Raw genomic sequence first — 18,739 nt, 5'->3', positions numbered from 1 at the left:
TCCAAGATCCGGGGACCGGCGTTGTAAGTTATGTCCTGGGCGGATGTATGGTTCTTATAGGAGGGATGCTCGTTTTAACTTCAGAGAGGGCTCAGTTGATTGAAAATGGAAAGTTCTATTTCACTTTTAAATATTCAAAAGAGATCGAAGAGCAATTAGCCCCCCCCCCTACACCCTTTTACCCCAAACCCATCCGATAAAAATTTTGAGATAGCCATTTTGTTAAAAATATTTCAGACATCATTTAATAAAAACTCCAAGGTGGATGCAAACCCATTTTTTTACTTTGATATTGTTACTTTGATACTAGTTTTAATACTTTGATGAACATTTGATTTTGAAAAAAAGTTTGATTTTGAGATAAGGTATTTTCTTAAACTTGAAACTTTTTGCAATCAAAACGAACAAAAATTAATTAAAAAAAACTTTCCGAAAAAGAAGTTTTCCAAAGAAAAGTAAAGGCCATTTTAAACTTAAGATCGTCAGATACAAATACCTGTTAAAATTCAAACTCAAAACGACCAGAAATTACTATTAAATAATAAATGAAACCCAAAACGAACAGAAATTAAAAAAAAATCATAGCAAAAAAACATACAACAAGTAATAATACAAATGAATAAATAAGTCTTAAAGCGAGTAATGCTTATAATTGAATATGCAAAACAATCTTAAAACGAACAAAAATCACTACAAACAAGAGTTTAGGTATCGCCTCCTTCTCTCACTATAAAAATCTAAAACCTACTGCGTGATGGCGCTTTGCTGAAAACTAGATGTATCTAGAACAGTCTTGGAAAGTATAAATAAAATATAATTAAATATTTGATACATAATGATATTAATTGTTCAAAGATCCATCAGTTCAAGATTTTATTTCACTCTAATTTCATTTTCATTTTCAATGCTGTAAGAACTGGAAAAGAAAATATTTGTAATATAATTCGGTTTCAGTGAAGCGCCAATGACGCAGTAGGCTTTAGGTTTATACAGTTAAGGAAGGGGATGATTTTAGGGGTGTTGAACAATTTTATAAAGAACTAATAAATTAAACTGAATATTTTATGTATAATGATATTAATTGCTGAAAGCTCATCAGTTCAAAACTTTACTATAATTTTAAAGTTTATTTTCAATATTAAGTACAAAAGAAAATATTTGTAATAAAATTCGTTTTCAATAAAGCGCCAAACTCTTGTTTGTAGTGATTTTTGTTCGTTTCAAGCTTGATTTGCATATTCACTTTAAGTTTCATTCGTTTATGATTTATTTATTCATTTACGTTAGTATCTATTGTATGTTTGTTTGCATTGATTGTTCATTTAACTTCTGTTCGTTTTGAGTTTCATTTAGACTTCAATAGCATAATATTTTTTCTCGTTTTAATCTTGATTTGCATATTCAAATTAAGCATTGCTCGCTTTAAGATTTATTTATTCATTTTTATTATTACTTTTTGTATATTCTATTGCTTTGATTGTTTATTTAATTTTTGTTCGTTTTGGGTTTTATTTATTCTTTAATATCGATTTCTAGTCGTTTTGATTTTGAATTTTAGCGGGTATTTGTATCTGATAATCTGAAGTACAAAATGGGCTTTACTTTTCTTTGAAAACTTCTTTTTCAACGTTTTTTTTATTTAATTCACCTTCAAAAGTCCGTTCCAACTTATTTGCAATTTACTTCTGCCATCCTTCCAAATATTAGGACTTCATCACCTTCTACAAATTCTCGGACAAAAACCAATTTGTCGTACCACATTTTAGTTTCTTCCACATTTTCTCCTTGGACATACTTTGTTAGCTCACGATATTTCTTTAATTTTTCACGCTTGATAACGGTTTTTACGCTAAAGTTTGACTCTTTCTCATAGCTTTATTTTTTTAAAGAATAAAAAATTTAGCGTACAGAGCGAGGCATTGAGGAGGGGCAGCCCCTTTCATATATGGACTAATTTCTGTTCGTTTTAAGTTTTAACGTCGCTCTTTACTTTCAGTTAAAAAAAAACTTGTTTTATTTATTTAATTCTACCAAGGTTAAAATGCTTTCTCTAATATTCCTTGCTATTTCTCTAACTGTCTCCTAAAGAACTATTAGAATTAAAATAGTGCTAATATATACAACGTATTTTGTTTCAGTTAAGTTCAAAATATGTTCTAGTCTTCAAAAGGCATGAGGGGACGTCATCCCTACTTCCTGCTCGTTTTGACTTTGACTGGGTTATTTATTATAATTTCTGTTTGTCTTGGGTTTTATTCATTTATTGATGTTGATTTGTGGTGTTTTACGCTGGGAAATTATTTGATTTTATTTCTGCTCAGTTTTGGTGTAATGTAGCGTTTTACTTAAAAAAAAAAAAAATATGAAAAAAATTTCTAAATTGATTAAATCTTATAACGTCTGATTATAAAATGTGACAGCTGGTTTTCGTTGTTAGAAGACATGAATTTTACTCTTCTTAAATAATTTTGGGCGATCTCTGAAATTAAGATATTTGTAATTCTTACTTCTTTTTTGAAACTTTGAAATACAAAAAGATGGTTTAGTATAATTTTTAGCCATTCAACTCAAGTGGTTAGCACGCTAGACTTGAAATCCTTTGTCCATGAGGGCAAAGGGGGTTTGAGTCCTGGTGTCGCTAGTTATTTGGTAGGGAATGGAGATCAGTTGCCTTATTTTTATGCTTAGCAAGAGTCAAACCAGCTTTAAATGGGTACTTTGGGAAATCTGGGGAAGTGTAAAAAGGTGCAAAAAAGCAAAGAATAGTTGGCCCCAAGCGTCCCATTGCACATCCTGGTTGAAGGGCCATAAAACGAATATCAGCACCATTAGCAGGAATTGTAAAATCCAATGCCAAACTCTGTACCTTAAGTTTTCGTTGCCATACTATTGAAGGAAAAACAATGGTAAAGTGGAAATAAACATTCTTTTTCTGAGTATTTTAATGAAAGGAAAATACCTCAGAGGGTTGCAAAATAAGTACGAGTAGCCATAGAAGTTGTGTGCAGAGGTCACGATCTGGAAATTTAGGCATTTAGCAAGATATACACATCGGATTCCCTAAAAGTTTTTTTGCACCATACATGATGTAGGCAAATTTATTTTAATTCAAGTCTTAGAGTTTTTGTATTAAATTTACAGTTTTAAACTTGAGAGTTTTAGAGTTCAAAAAAACGTGTCTCAGCTATACCAATCCACCTCCGTTATTAGCTATAAAAAGCAAGATAGAAACAGATTTAAAACAGCTTGTTATTTGACATAACGTCTGTCAAATGGGTACCTAAAACCAGCCCAAAAAATCTTGGTTTTTAGATTTATATTCCCAACTTGTTTCAACATTGAAAAAAACCTCCTTGGGCCTTACAGATTTCAATTTTTACATCTTTACTTCATCCACTTTCTTTACAAATAACATACTCAGGTAACTAAAATCTATTTACTTTAGATCATCTTTTTGTTACCTACCTCACCTCTTCACCTTAATTTATTCCTATTTTAAGAGAATTAGTCTTCTTAATTTTAATCGGCTTATTTTTACAATAGTCTCTGCCTAGGAGAGTTTGAACAAACTATACTGTTCTTCCTAAAACTGCAATGAACTCTGAATTAAAACTTGTGTACAATCCGATAAGTTTCAATAATCTAAGTATATTGTCTTTTACAGATACCAAACAAATACCTCAATAATTACCAAACTTACATTTATCGGTTTTTTTTTCAAGGGATTTAGTTGGAAAAACTCATTTAACAAACTATCAGCAGATGATACTTTATTATTGCTTAAACCTTTCAGTAGCCCACTGTTTCAAGCTCTTCTTTGCAAAATAAATCTTCGTTCGCTTCAAAAACGTCAAAAACTTTTAATTTTCGATAAAATATCTAGTAATTTGAATATAATTTAGCACTATCTCAAAATATTCTTCCAACCTCTTTTTTAGACTTCCCTTGTTTTCAATTGTGACCCCAATCTTACCATTAACTGGGACAAGTCCAGACTAACTATTTTCTCTTCATTCCTTAACAGGTCATTAATTGGTTTAAAACATCTTGCTGTATTTCAAGATCACTGATAATTTTACATATTGACAAGAACTAACATTTTTCAAATTCAGACCTTCTCTTTTTCTTTTATATTCCTCTTATTCTCATAGGATTTGTCACAAAGCAAGTTTGTACATACCCCTCCTTTTTTCTCTCTTTTTTCAAGGCTAAAGTAATTTCGCTAAAATTCCTTGCTAATTTATCAAATTCCCACCACAGTACCCTCTTCGACTTTGCAATCTATTTTTCTAAGATTTCTATATTGACCTACGATATTTTTAAACTTTAAATCATTGTTAACTATCATATTAATTTGTTCCTGGAAAACTCCCCTCGAATTCTACTTCTACAGTCTACCAGCGCCATAACTTCCTGGAAGGTGATTACCTTTCCTAAACTTCACTTTAGATTTTAAGCATCCAGCTTTTTTTTAGTTTTAAATCTTGACTCTTGCAATCAACCTCTAACTAATTCCAACTTCTGGCCCTCTCTATTGATTAAATAATGATGCGTTTATTAGAAAAAAGCGCTTGTCTTTACAATAAAGTTGTTAAACAGTTTATGCTAGCAAACTGTAAGTAAGGAGCCAGGCTAATTGTGACAGTAGCTCTAAAAATCATGTTTTGATAACAATAAGAATTAATAGTTCAAGTAACCTTAGGCTAATAATAAAAACTATTAAATGCATCATAAAATGGTTTTAAAAAATCTTGGCTGGATTTTGAGATGTCCTGTTTTCATTTTAAACAGGTTTATTGGGAAGAAGCGTTGGCATTCATCCTATACTTTTCAAACAGTTTATGCTAACAAACTGTAAGTAAAGACAAACTCGAGCTAGTGGTAACAGAGACTCTCGAAAGAAAAGGGGTTTGATAAATATATGAATTAAAAGTTTACTCACAATTTGATTAATAATGAAACAATTAAAGGAAAGAAAAAAATGCTTTACACTAATCTTGGCTCTTTGCTGTGATGTCATTTAAATATTTTTAGAGTTTTTTTTTTTTTTTTTACTTAGGGAGTAGAAACAAGAATATTTTGGTGTAAACTAACACAGTAAACGTTTCTTATCATGACATTTCAATTATGACTTTTCTCTGTGTTTGTTTTTATTTATTTTTTTTAAGGTTTTTAGATTTTAGTAGCCTTTACCCATTTTGAAGGTTCCAAAAGCATTCTTCATATTTGTTCATAATTATACACTGATTATCATCTTACTGTAGACTACAAATATATATGTTTAAAACCACACAAACAAAAACACACGCCTAATACTGTGTACAAAAATATACAAAGGTTCTTGATGCTTGAAAACATACCTTCATTCTTGCAAGTAGTTACATCAAATTTAGGAGAGACAAAATCAACTTCAAATTTCGTAGATATACTGGGCGGAATGATCAAAGTACTCTCCTCCTGCTTGGATAATATCTCATAATTTGTATTGCCAAAAACCTTTTCATCTTCATTTGGAAATAAGTTTTCAATTTCTGAAAGGAATATACAGATAAATTTACACTCAGAATAAACATAAGGAAACAGATCAACTGCTCCACTAAAACTACAAGATTTTAAATTTAAATTAGCAAGAAAACGTTGACACTATTTTTAGCTTGAACTGCTTTTTCACCTTTGATTTCAAGGAAAATTATTTTCAGGATTATCACTCTACTTTCCCTAACTGAATTTTGTTGGGATCCCTTGTTTAGAGATAACACAGTCCAGGGTTTTCAAAAATATTCAATAAACTTATTTTCTATATGGGATGAATTATCAAAATTATAAAAAAAAAACTTTTATATGGCACAAATTGCTATCAGTAAACATGTCCAGAAACATCTTAAATGAATAATTGACTATTTTTATTTGGTCCACTTTTTTTCTGATTGTAGAGGTAGCATAAGTTAGCGTTCACATTCGTGATATAACAGCTATTTAGCTATACAAATACCAACAATTCTTTTCCAAATTTATTCTGCAGAGACCATTGTCAACGATGATTTACATCTTCATTAATGAAAATTGCTGTGAATTTTATTTCAATAAGAAAATCATTGTGAATTACTAATGTCTCAAAAGAAAGGACATATTTTTGATTATCCAAAGAATAAAATATAAAACCTATAAAAATTCTCCCAAAAAATTTTGGTAATTAATCATATCTGCAAGTAACAAAGAGATTCACTATCATAAATTAGAATCCCAAAATCCTACTTTCCCCAAAGAACAGTTGTTATATACAATATTTTTATATTTACACCCCCTCCCCCTGAAACAACCCCGTCCTCGTCCTACTTTTTGACCTAAGTCCACTCACAAATTAAATAACTCTATTCCTCCCATTTTGGCAATATCCCAATATATCCCCCATTTAATAAATTTTTTATCTAACAAAAACAAAGTAAATGTAAATTCTATTCATGATTAAAAAACAATTCAGCTGAAAGTAAGGAGCACTAATAAAACTTGAAGTAAACAAAAATTATTAAGCATGTGACAGGGGTTGCCCTCCACAATATCTTGCCTTTTACGCAATTTTTTTTTATTATTTTCAAGACAGCTTCTAATTCTAATTAAAAGTCACAATTAAAACAAAGGGATAAAAAGTCAAACTTTAGTGTAAAGAACAAGCTATTTAGGAAATGGCAATCCCCTCCCAAATGTAATAATTTCTGCTTGTTTTGAGTTTTAATGTTGTTTCTTACTTCCAGTTGGAAAAACTTGTTTTTTTTTAATTTCCGATCTTTTATAATTAGTACCAGGATATCTGGATCTCCCTCAATGAAAAATTGTCTCCCCTTAAGGACAATTCTTATATTGGAAAGTTTCTCTCACCATGTAAATCCCCCTTTCTAAGAAAATTGCCCTTGGACAATTCGATTCTGGCTCAAAATTCCCAATGTAAAATTTCTTGCAGATAATTACGCCAGAGAAATTCTTTTTAGCACACTTTCATTTGAAAAAAAAAATTAATCTGATTGTTTCTTAAATCATGCCAGAAATCCGCCTTTTTATTGAAGTTTTTTCCAGAAAGTCCCTTCCTCCCTTCCGGAAGAAAGCTGTTCTGCAAAAAATTCTTTCCGTGGATAATTTCTCCCATTGAAAATTTCCCATGCAGAATTATTCCTCTAGAAATCCCCCCCCCCCTGGAAAGACCATTTAGACAATTCCAAACTTGTGAAAAAAATCCAGAAAATTCTGCTTAGCATCTCCACAGAGATAGTAAGACAAATAAACGGAATTTTGTGTAGGAATTCTGGCTCATTCTCTCTCTTGGAGAGTGTACCCTCTGGAAACTTCCCTCCCCACAGAAGATTTTCCCCATCAATAGTCCCCCCAGCAAAAAATTCACCCTTTCCTTTAACAAACGTCAGCATATTTTCAAATAACAAATACTATAACTAAGCAATTGGCGAATTGATAATTTACAGACCATTCCCCAGGGGCTATGAAGAGGGGGGGGGTCACGTCATCCTCAGAGACATTTTTACTGGATCTTTAAACTATGCTGAGCAAAATGGCTATCTCGAAATTTCGATCAGACACCTTTAGGGAACAAAAGTGCATTGGGCTACTTGCCCTTCAATTTTTGGGTCATTTCTATAAGTTTTAGTTTTCATTCAAATGAACCCTCTCACAATCTTCTAGGATCATTATTTTGATACAATTACCCCGGTGTGGAAAAGGGGGGGGGGAGGGGGGGTAGCATGGTAGTCATGCTTCTTGGCAGTTTTCATGGCCTAGAGCAGTGAAAATTTCCCATGCAGAATTATTCCTCTGGAAATCCCCCCCCCTGGAAAGACCATTTAGACAATTCCAAACTTGTGAAAAAAATCCAGAAAATTCTGCTTAGCATCTCCACAGAGAGAGTAAGACAAATAAACAGAATTTAGTGTAGGAATTCTGGCTCATTCCCTCTCTTGGAGAATGTACCCCCTGGAAACTTCCCTCCCCACAGAAGATTTTCCCCATCAATAGTCCCCCCAGCAAAAAATTCACCCTTTTCTTGAACAAACGTCAGCATATTTTCAAATAACAAATACTATAACTAAGCAATTGGCAAATTGATAATTTACAGACCATTCCCCAGGGGCTATGAAGGGGCGGGGGTCACGTCATCCTCAGAGACATTGTTACTGGATCTTTAAACTATGCTGAGCAAAATGGCTATCTCGAAATTTCGATCAGACACCTTTAGGGAACAAAAGTGCATTGGGCTACTTGCCCTTCAATTTTTGGGTCATTTCTATAAGTTTTAGTTTTCATTCAAATGAACCCTCTCACAATCTTCTAGGATCATTATTTTGATACAATTACCCTGGCGTGGAAAAAGGGGGGGATAGCATAGTAGTCATGCTTCTTGGCAGTTTTCATGGCCTAGAGGAATTTGTTAGCAGACTTTGTCAGAAAATGCTATTACTTCCGCTATCCCTGAATTTGTTAGCAGCATTCGGAATTTCGCTGAGTTATGCTATTGGCCACTTTGTAACTTTTTCCTTACCTGCAATTTCCCCTAATAAGAACAAAAAAACATGCATCTGTAATCTTTCTTCTGGCAAAGATAAAAATTCCACAGTTTTGTAGATCTGAGCTTGAAACCACAGCAGTATTTATTTTCTGATATGCTAAGCCTGATGGTGTTATTTTCATTAAGGTACTTTGACTTTTTACAGTGTTTCGTCCTTTTTCAAAATCAATAGAATTCTCTCCAGTTTGTAGCTTTTGATATTTAACTCTAAACTTAATTTATCTTACATATTTGGAATCAGCATAGTAATCCGATTCTTTTAATGTGTCTATTCATATCAAAACCCTATTTTTTAGAGTTTTGTTTACTATTAAGCTGGGTTACTTCTAACTTAGTTTCTTACCACAAAATGTTTGATTACTTGGCTAAATTCTTAAGACTACAACTAACCTTGCTTAATTATGGCTTCATCAACAACATCAGTTGCATCCATGTTACAGTCAAATTGAATGTGTTATTGAATCCCAAAAGTAAATTACTTCTTCAGGTGACCAGACTTTAGGTTTCAAGACTTTCTTTCCTAGAAAAAAGTCAATTTTTCAATTGGACAATTAAAAACTTGATGTGTTTCTTATCTGTTCTTTACTTTATCTGGGTCCAATCCCATGTAAGAGCACGGTATACAAACATAGCACCCAGCTTAAGTGTGTTGTGAAAAACTTTGTCCTAGCAATAATGGCAGCAATAAAAAGAAAAAGACTGATCTAAAGGAAACATATAAAATACTTATAGACCAAAGATGAGATAGACAATATAGATCAAATATTGCATATAGACAATATAGATAAATATACACGGAAAAATTAATCATAGCATCCTCCCCCTCCCAGCTCAAATATAAGCAAAAAATCCAAATCAATGTGAAAAATTTGATCAAAGTGGGCAGTCCCAAAGTTTTGAATAGATAAAATAAGTAAATAGATAAGCCATACTGGACTCAGTATGTGATATACTACCATCCTCTGGGGGTTATTATGACACATTTGACTGTGTCCATTATTAACCCTGCTTCTAAATATCAGTGAGCAAGAAAAATCTGAGAGATTCTAAAAGGAAACCAGTATAAGTTACTAAAACATTAGAAACATACATAGCCTATACATTTTACAAAAATAAGAAATAAAACCAACAGAAACATTTTATACTACCCAACACTTCCCTATACCATAAAAGAGCAATTCTCACAAAGCAAAAGCTTAAACTATTATGAATGGTTGATAAATTTTTGTTCCTTAGCTGCAAATTTAACCCATTTAGTATAGTTTCAACAATTTTGGGTAGTCCTAAACAAGTAACAGTGATCTTATTATCCCAATTTTTTAGTAAATCTCCAGGATTTTACAGCAATTTTACTATTAAAATGGTGATTAGCAGTATAACTACTGAGTATTTTACCGTGTCAAAAGTTAATGTTTCATTTAAGTTTCTTCTTCAATTGTAAACAACTGGAGCAACAATTCAACAATCAGTTTATGTTCTGCCTAGTGAGAATGAGTGGGTTTAGTATTTTACGCACGAGTTTTCATCGCCTAATGCCGATCTGGAAAACCAATTTTTTATTGAGCTCGACGCGAGTCTTGCGGAATTTGAACGGAAAGATGGTTTTTTTGTGTCTAATTCGTCTGTCAGTGAGGCACTCTCGAAACTGAAGAAGACGTTGTCGAGGGGGGTGGATAACCTGTGCGGATTGCATTTGCAAGAGGGAAGTCAGAACCTTGTCAAGCACCTTTGTCTCCTGTACCAAATGATTTTTAATGCTGGAACTGTTCCTGACCTGTTCTGCACGGGTGTAATTACTCCTGTACTTAAAAGGGGAAAAGACGGGGGGCAGTGTTCTTCTTACCGCTCAATAACTGTCGCGCCTGTACTGTGCAAGTTATTTGAATCGCTTGTTGTAAATAGGCTTAGTGCTACATGTAACACGCCGGATAACCAATTTGGTTTAAAAAAGAACATGAGTAGAGAACATGCGCATCATATGATTGCTAATTTGGTGATTGACGCCGATGATGCAAATAAGACACTGTATTTTCCCGGTCACGATGTCAACCGCGCGTTTGACTCCGGTGTGCACCCTCAGATATTGTTGTCTGCTCGGAAGCGTGGCGCGGATAAGTCTATTCTACGTGCATTGAGGAATATGTATTGTAAATTAAAAGTGCGTGTAAATGTACCGTGTGTTAATGCTTTAGTCTTATATCTTCTAGTCTTATACCCATAGAGAAGGGAATACGCCAAGGGGCACTTACTTCGCCACTGTTATTTAATAATAGTATTATTTCATCACAAGAACCGGTTCAGTCTACTACATGTATCTTTAGAGGTCTCAATGTTTCGCTGATCGATTATGCCGACGATATTTTGAACGCGAGTAAAACACTTGTAGGCATCGAAGAGAATTTTTGTGTTTTGAGTAAGGAGTACGGTAACATAGGTCTTTCTTTTAATCCCCAGAAGCGTAAAGTTCTCGTATATAATAGCGGCGTTAAAGATAGTTTACCAGTTGATGTTATTTTCGGAACTTATACAATTAAGTCTTCGTCTAAGATTATGTACTTCAGCCTTCCAATATTTAGCGATCTTAAAAAAAAACTCGCGATTGCCTTGTTTCGTTGTTCGCTGTAAAGACACGCAGAGCTTATGGAATTCTCGTTTCAATGAAGTGCCACTTTAACCATTTTCTACTTGCAAGGGTGTATAACGCTTTTGTTTTGCCACATGTGCTAGCCCTATCTCCCTTTTGGAAAATGTTTATTTCGTCTGATCGCCGCAGTATTCGGTCTACTTTCAACAGATATGGCGAGTATTTGCTTCGTCTTCCAATTTGGATGAGGAATTCGAAAATATCACTGAAGTATGGTATAGCCGATCCGCTGATAGCTGTACTGAATCGCCGTGCTCGATTTGCAAAGGCATTTGAACCAAGCCACTCTTCGTTATACGTCGCAATAACTTGAAATTGTCATATTTTTTTTGTCGTAGTAATCGTCTTGTTTTTCTGTAGTTGAGTTTTCTTTGGATATTTTGTTGTTATTTTTTTTCTTTTCTTGTACTTCATTTACAACATTTTGTATTTTTAATAATGGGTAATAAAATAATAATAATAATAGGAATATTCCACCATAGGATCTTGCCAAACAGATTTGTAACTCTTTTATGCAGAGTATCACTCTAGATTTTATGTCACTTCCACACGGAATGAATGCCAAATCGCAACTGATAGTGCACATCCCTTCACTCCCTGTCCAAGAGACAGCCTTAAGTAACCAGTGGCGTTATTTAGGGATAGGAGGGCTGGCTAGGGCTATAGCCCCACCCTGATTTTAGCAGGGGCCCCAAATCAGCTGTCACAATTTCTGTCAGTTTGATTTGTGGGAAGAAAATTGTGTAAAAAACTGTCTCAATTAAAACAAATCCGCTTCTAACATAGCTGTACTTCACAACTATATGTTGTGGCCTAGTTGGCTCCATTCCCAAACTTATTTATTTATTATTCCTATGTCATATATCGTGATACATTTGTATTGGCTTGTTGTTACAGCCACAGTTACCAACTTTCATTACAGTAAAGTATTGACCCTGTGATTAATAATAAAATTATATATGTCAGTTTTGTGATTCTTGAGCAGTGACCCCCTCTATATATACGTATTGTGTACTCTATATTTCTTTGAGTCTATTTATGAATCTGTTGTGACTCTTTTCTGAGTCGCGTGTGACTCAGGTCTTATCTACTCCTGGACTTGGTAAATAAAACACCACTTTTTACAATGGATGACTTTTTGTATTCCTAGCAGCCATAGACGTATTATTGTTAATAAACACCAGACCGTATGGGATTTTGGCAGTTCCTTACATTTTTTCTTCTTGGCCTCCACTCAATGCCTTAAATTTGAAATTTGGTTTCATTGAAAATGGTTATTTCAGGAATTTTAATTCTTGAATTGTCTTGAAATTTAGCTTCTTGAATTTTGAAAAAAAAAAAAAATCAAAGTGAGAATTTCCAACCAATAATTTTTTTGATTTCAGGAAAGATAAGAAATACAAGAAAAAATATTATATAAAAGGAAAATTCAAAGAATCAATAAAATCTTGAAGTCATGGTGCTTAATCTCACACACCAATGATCATAACAAAACAAGAATACGAAAAAGGGCAAGATTTGCTAATAAGAGAGTTAAAAAGAAATTTTTGCCAACAGTTAAAGACCAAATATTTTGATTTCACAAACGAAAGGCTTTATCAACGGGGGGGGGGGGAGGGGGCTTAGCTTGAACCAACTTATAAAAAAAGGCGAGAAAAATATGAAAAAATATAACAAATAAGAGCTATACAATAAAAACATGAGCATTGAATGAAAAAATCAGACCTATCAATTGATGTCAATTGAAGAAAATTTATGGCGGGGGGAGGGAATTTTACTGTTCACCATCATCTAGAAGGAGATGAGAATTTGTTGTTTTTAAAAATTTTCTGTGGAAATACCAAGCCAGTTTCATTAGCGGCCACTTTTCAGGGGGGCAACCCTGTATTATAGCAATTGCACTGCATGCAATTTACATTAATTACAATGCTCAGAGACTCAACCTTTTGTTTTGTGATTCCATTCAGAATTTATGAGATGAATGGCATCTTTCTTCTTCATCCTTCAAGAGCTGTACTGTTTTATTGCCAATAGCAATACACGCTACCAACTGTTTGTTAATGCTCAAAAAGTCATTGGCATAACTGTTCGTCAGCTTGAGAAATCATTTACTACAGATGGGCATCCCAAAATAGATCATTGAACAATGTACTGAATAAATATTACTGTATTTTGGCTGTTTTATCAATTTGGCAGCTCAGGCCTATGGACTTGCAGCCTGACTTCAGACATTTGAATTTAAATTTATACTCCATCTAACAGACATTTTGTACCGCAAAGTCTGTCTGAGCAGCTGCAGGAAGTTGACCACGCAGGACGCAGGGCGTGTGTTTTTGTCTTATTGCAGTTATGTGAGATAAAATTATCGAAATGTAAACTGATGATAGTTTTGATGAAATCTTTCATAAAGCAAAAGAGTTTTCTTGTGTGTGCAGCCTCACTGAAGACCTTTTGCAAAATTTTCAGAATTCTGATTCTTCATGTAAAAGACCAAAGTATGGACAGCAATTAGCTTCCTGCTTACATGATTTTGTAACGATTCAGACTTTGGGAAAAAGCAATCGTGTTGAAGTGAAAGAATCAACTAAAAATGCTTTCAGAAGGGGTCATTTTCTCAGGACAGACATATTGTGCTCCCTGTTTGAAAGTTACTTCATGAATGCTCTTCCACCGTTAGAGTCAATCTCTGAGTTATATGTTGATCTGCTGCATTTTATCAATACTAGCCGACTAGCTAGTGTAGCAGCAAATTAAAAAGGAACTTATATTGACACAACTCTGCTGGCCTTGCAAATGGATCTTGTGAGAAGATATATAGACTCATTAGCCAATAAGCAAGAAGATTTATTTGAACTTTACAATTGTCTGGTCAATAGTGACAGAAGACTCAGTGATTTGATGTTGATATCTAGTAAAAAGACTCTTGTAAAATGGTTTGATTTCAATGCTAGGGTTAATATTTTTGGAAAAATGAGACCTTGCCCATTTCCAGTGTTGCAACAAAACAGTAAATTACTTTCCAACTTAAGTTCTCTCTGTATTCATTAATACTTTTTAATTGATTCTTACTATTACTAGTCGATTTTGGGACAGACCTGTGCTAACCACAATGAAGAAATATTGATCTTCAATAACTGTAAGCCGGCAAACTTAGGGGGCCCATATAGGTTGCTTAGCCCCCCCCCCCCCCTCCACCTTTGCTCAGAATGAAATGATGCCATTGTTAGTAACATCTTTTTCTTTTGTTTCAAAATGCTTGATGTATTGTATTTCATAGTAGGTTTGTTTGTTAAAGAATTCAGACCCGTTGGATAAATATTGTTTACAATTGAAGAAGAAACTTAAATGAAACATTAACTTTTGACAGGGTAAGATACTTAGTAGTTATACTGCTAATCACCATTTTAATAGTCAAATTGCTGTATAATCCTGGAGATTTACTAAAAAATTGGGGTAATAAGATCACTGTTACTTGTATAGGACTACCCAAAATTGTTTAAACTATACTAAATGGGTTAAATTTGCAGCTAAGGAACAAAAATTTATCAACCATTCATAATAGTTTAAGTTTTTGCTTTGTGGGAATTGCTCTTTTATGGTATAGGAAAGTGTTGGGTAGTATAAAATGTTTTTGTTGGTTTTATTTCTTATTTTTGTAAAAAGTATAGGCTATGTATGTTTCTAATGTTTTAATAACTTATACTGGTTTCCTTTTAGAATCTCTCAGATTGTTCTTGCTCACTGATATTTAGAAGCAGGGTTAATAATGGACACAGTCAAATGTGTCATAATAACCCCCAGTGGATGGTAGTATATCACATACTGAGTCCAGTATGGCTTATCTATTTACTTATTTTATCTATTCAAAACTTTGGGACTGTCCACTTTGATCAAATTTTACACATTGATTTGGATTTTTTGCTTATATTTGAGATGGGAGGGGGAGGAAGCTATGATTAATTTTTCCCTGTATATTTGATCTATATTGTCTATATGTAATATTTGATCTATATTGTCTATCTCATCTTTGGTCTATAAGTATTTTATATGTTTTCTTTAGATCAGTCTTTTTCTTTTTATTGCTGCCATTATTGCTAGTACAAAGTTTTTCACAACACACTTAAGCTGGGTGCTATGTTTGTATACCGTGCTCTTACATGGGATTGGACCCGGATAAAGAACAGATAAGAAACACATCAAGTTTTTAATTGTCCAATTGAAAAATTGACTTTTTTCTAGGAAAGAAAGTCTTGAAACCTAAAGTCTGGTCACCTGAAGAAGTAACTTACTTTTGGGATTGAATAACACATTCAATTTGACTGTAACATGGATGCAACTGATGTTTTTGATGAAGCCATAATTAAGCAAGGTTAGTTGTAGTCTTAAGAATTTAGCCAAGTAATCAAACATTTTGTGGTAAGAAACTAAGTTAGAAGTAACCCAGTTTAATAGTAAACAAAACTCTAAAAAATAGGATTTTGATATCAATAGACACATTAAAAAAATCGGATTACTATGCTGATTCCAAATATGTAAGATAAATTAAGTTTAGTGTTAAATATCAAAAACTACAAACTGGAGAGAATTCTATTGATTTTGAAAAAGGACGAAAAACTGTAAAAAGTCAAAGTATCTTAATGAAAATAACACCATCAGACTTAGCATATCAGAAAATAAATACTGCTGTGGTTTCAAGCTCCGATTTACAAAACTGTGGAATTTTTATCTTTGCCAGAAGAAAGATTACAGATGCATGTTTTTTTGTTCTTATTAGGGGAAATTGTAGGTAAGGAAAAAGTTACAAAGTGGCCAATAGCATAACTCAGCAAAATTCCAAAAGCTGCAAACAAATTCAGGGATAGTGGAAGTAATAGCATTTTCTGACGAAGTCTGCTAACAAATTCCTCTAGGCCATGAAAACTGCCAAGAAGCATGACTACCATGCTATTCCCCCCCCCCCTTTTTCCACGCCGGGGTAATTGTATCAAAATAATGTTCCTAGAAGATTGTGAGAGGGTTCATTTGAATGAAAACTAAAACTTATAAAAATGACCCAAAAATTGAAGGGCAAGTAGCCCAATGCACTTTTGTTCCCTAAAGGTGTCTGATCGAAATTTTGAGATAGCCATTTTGCTCAGCATAGTTTAAAGATCCAGTAACAATGTCTCTGAGGATGACGTGACCCCCCCCCCCCCTTCATAGCCCCTGGGGAATGGTCTGTAAATTATCAATTTGCCAATTGCTTAGTTATAGTATTTGTTATTTGAAAATATGCTGACGTTTGTTCAAGGAAAGGGTGAATTTTTTGCTGGGGGACTATTGATGGGGAAAATCTTCTGTGGGGAGGGAAGTTTCCAGGGGGTACACTCTCCAAGAGAGAGAATGAGCGAGAATTCCTACTCAAAATTCTGTTTATTTGTCTTACTCTCTCTGTGGAGATGCTAAGCAGAATTTTCTGGATTTTTTTCACAAGTTTGGAATTGTCTAAATGGTCTTTCCAGGGGGGGGGGGATTTCTAGAGGAAGAATTCTGCATGGGAAATTTTCAATGGGAGAAATTATCCACGGAAAGAATTTTTTGCAGAACAGCTTTCTTCCGGAAGGGAGGAAGGGACTTTCTGGAAAAAACTTCAATAAAAAGGCGGATTTCTGGCATGATTTAAAAAACAATCAGATTTTTTTTTTTTCAAATGAAAGTGTGCTAAAAAGAATTTCTCTGGCGTAATTATCTGCAAGAAATTTTACATTGGGAATTTTCAGCCAGAATCGAATTGTCCAAGGGCAATTTTCTTAGCAAGGGGGATTTACATGGTGAGAGAAACTTTCCAATATAAGAATTGTCCTTAAGGGGAGACAATTTTTCATTGAGGGAGATCCAGATATCCTGGTACTAATTATAAATAATCGAAAATAAAAAAAAAAACAAGTTTTTCCAACTGGAAGTAAGAAACAACATTAAAACTCAAAACAAACAGAAATTATTACATTTGTGAGGGGATTGCCATTTCCTAAATAGCTTGTTCTTTACACTAAAGTTTGACTTTTTATACCTTTGTTTTAATTGTGACATTTAATTAGAATCAGAAGCTGTCTTGAAAATAATAAAAAAAAATTGCGTAAAAGGCAAGATATTGTGGAGGGCAACCCCTGTCACATGCTTAATAATTTTGTTTATTTCAAGTTTTATTGGTGCTCCTTACTTTCAGCTGAATTGTTTTTTAATCATGACTAAAATTTACATTTTATCTTTGTTTTTGTTACATAAAAAATTTATTAAATGAGGGATATATTGGGATATTGCCAAAATGGGAGGAATAGACTTATTTAATTTGTGAGTGGACTTAGGTCAAAAAGTAGGACGAGGACGGGGTTGTTTCAGGGGGAGGGGGTGTAAATATAAAATATTGTATATAACAACTGTTCTTTGGGGAAAGTAGGATTTTGGGATTCTAATTTATGATAGTGAATCTCTTTGTTACTTGCAGATCTGATTAATTACCAAAATTTTTTGGGAGAATTTTTATGTTTTGTTTCAAGTTAACCTGTGTGTTCCGTCCATGAAGATTCCTTCATGGATCAAGAAATCGTTTTATATTCTATTCTTTGGATAATCAAAAATATGTCCTTTCTTTTGAGACATTAGTAATTCACAATGATTTTCTTATTGAAATAAAATTCACAGCAATTTTCATTAATGAAGATGTAAATCATCGTTGACAATGGTCTCTGCAGAATAAATTTGGAAAAGAATTGTTGGTATTTGTATAGCTAAATAGCTGTTATATCACGAAAGTGAATGCTAACTAATGCTACCTCTATAATCAGAAAAAAAGTGGACCAAATAAAAATAGTCAATTATTCATTTAAGATGTTTCTGGACATGTTTTCTGATAGCAATTTGTGCCATATAAAAATTTTTTTTATAATTTTGACAATTCATCCCATATAGAAAATAAGTTTATTGAATATTTTTGAAAACCCTGGACTGTGTTATCTCTAAACAAGGGATCCCAACAAAATTCAGCTAGGGAAAGTAAAGTGATAATCCTGAAAATAATTTTCCTTGAAATCAAAGGTGAAAAAGCAGTTCAAGCTAAAAATAGTGTCAACGTTTTCTTGCTAATTTAAATTTAAAATCTTGTAGTTTTAGTGGAGCAGCTGATCTGTTTCCTTATGTTTATTCTGAGTGTAAATTTATCTGTATATTCCTTTCAGAAATTGAACTTATTTCCAAATGAAGATGAAAAGGTTTTTGGCAATACAAATTATGAGATATTATCCAAGCAGGAGGAGAGTACTTTGATCATTCCGCCCAGTATATCTACGAAATTTGAAGTTGATTTTGTCTCTCCTAAATTTGATGTAACTGCTTGCAAGAATGAAGGTATGTTTTCAAGCATCAAGAACCTTTGTATATTTTTGTACACAGCATTAGGCGTGTGTTTTTGTTTGCGTGGTTTTGAACATATATATTTGTAGTCTACAGTAAGATGATAATCAGTGTATAATTATGAACAAATATGAAGA

General features: G+C 33.3%; 1 protein-coding gene across 5 annotated transcripts in view; it reads right to left on the bottom strand.

Annotated features, from left to right (window-relative positions):
* The window catches only part of LOC148941678 (uncharacterized), an 80,026-nt gene that overhangs the window by 21,124 nt on the left and 40,163 nt on the right, over positions 1–18,739 (bottom strand). For all 5 annotated transcript variants that reach the window (XM_089103934.1, XM_089103938.1, XM_089103935.1 and 2 more), the window contains 2 exons: positions 8,960–9,089; positions 5,361–5,531 (listed from right to left, as the gene is read on the bottom strand). In XM_089103934.1, coding sequence (XP_088960060.1) covers positions 5,361–5,531; positions 8,960–9,002 — 214 coding nt within the window. In that variant the 5' untranslated portion in view covers positions 9,003–9,089. The remainder of the gene's footprint in view (positions 1–5,360; positions 5,532–8,959; positions 9,090–18,739) is intronic.

Source organism: Artemia sp. Qi Xiang Cuo, chromosome 18 (assembly GCF_049724085.1).
Source record: "Artemia sp. Qi Xiang Cuo chromosome 18, ASM4972408v1, whole genome shotgun sequence".
NCBI lineage: Eukaryota > Metazoa > Arthropoda > Branchiopoda > Anostraca > Artemiidae > Artemia > Artemia sp. Qi Xiang Cuo.
The sequence above is the reverse complement of the archived record's forward strand: the minus strand, read 5'-3'. Positions and strand labels throughout refer to the sequence as shown.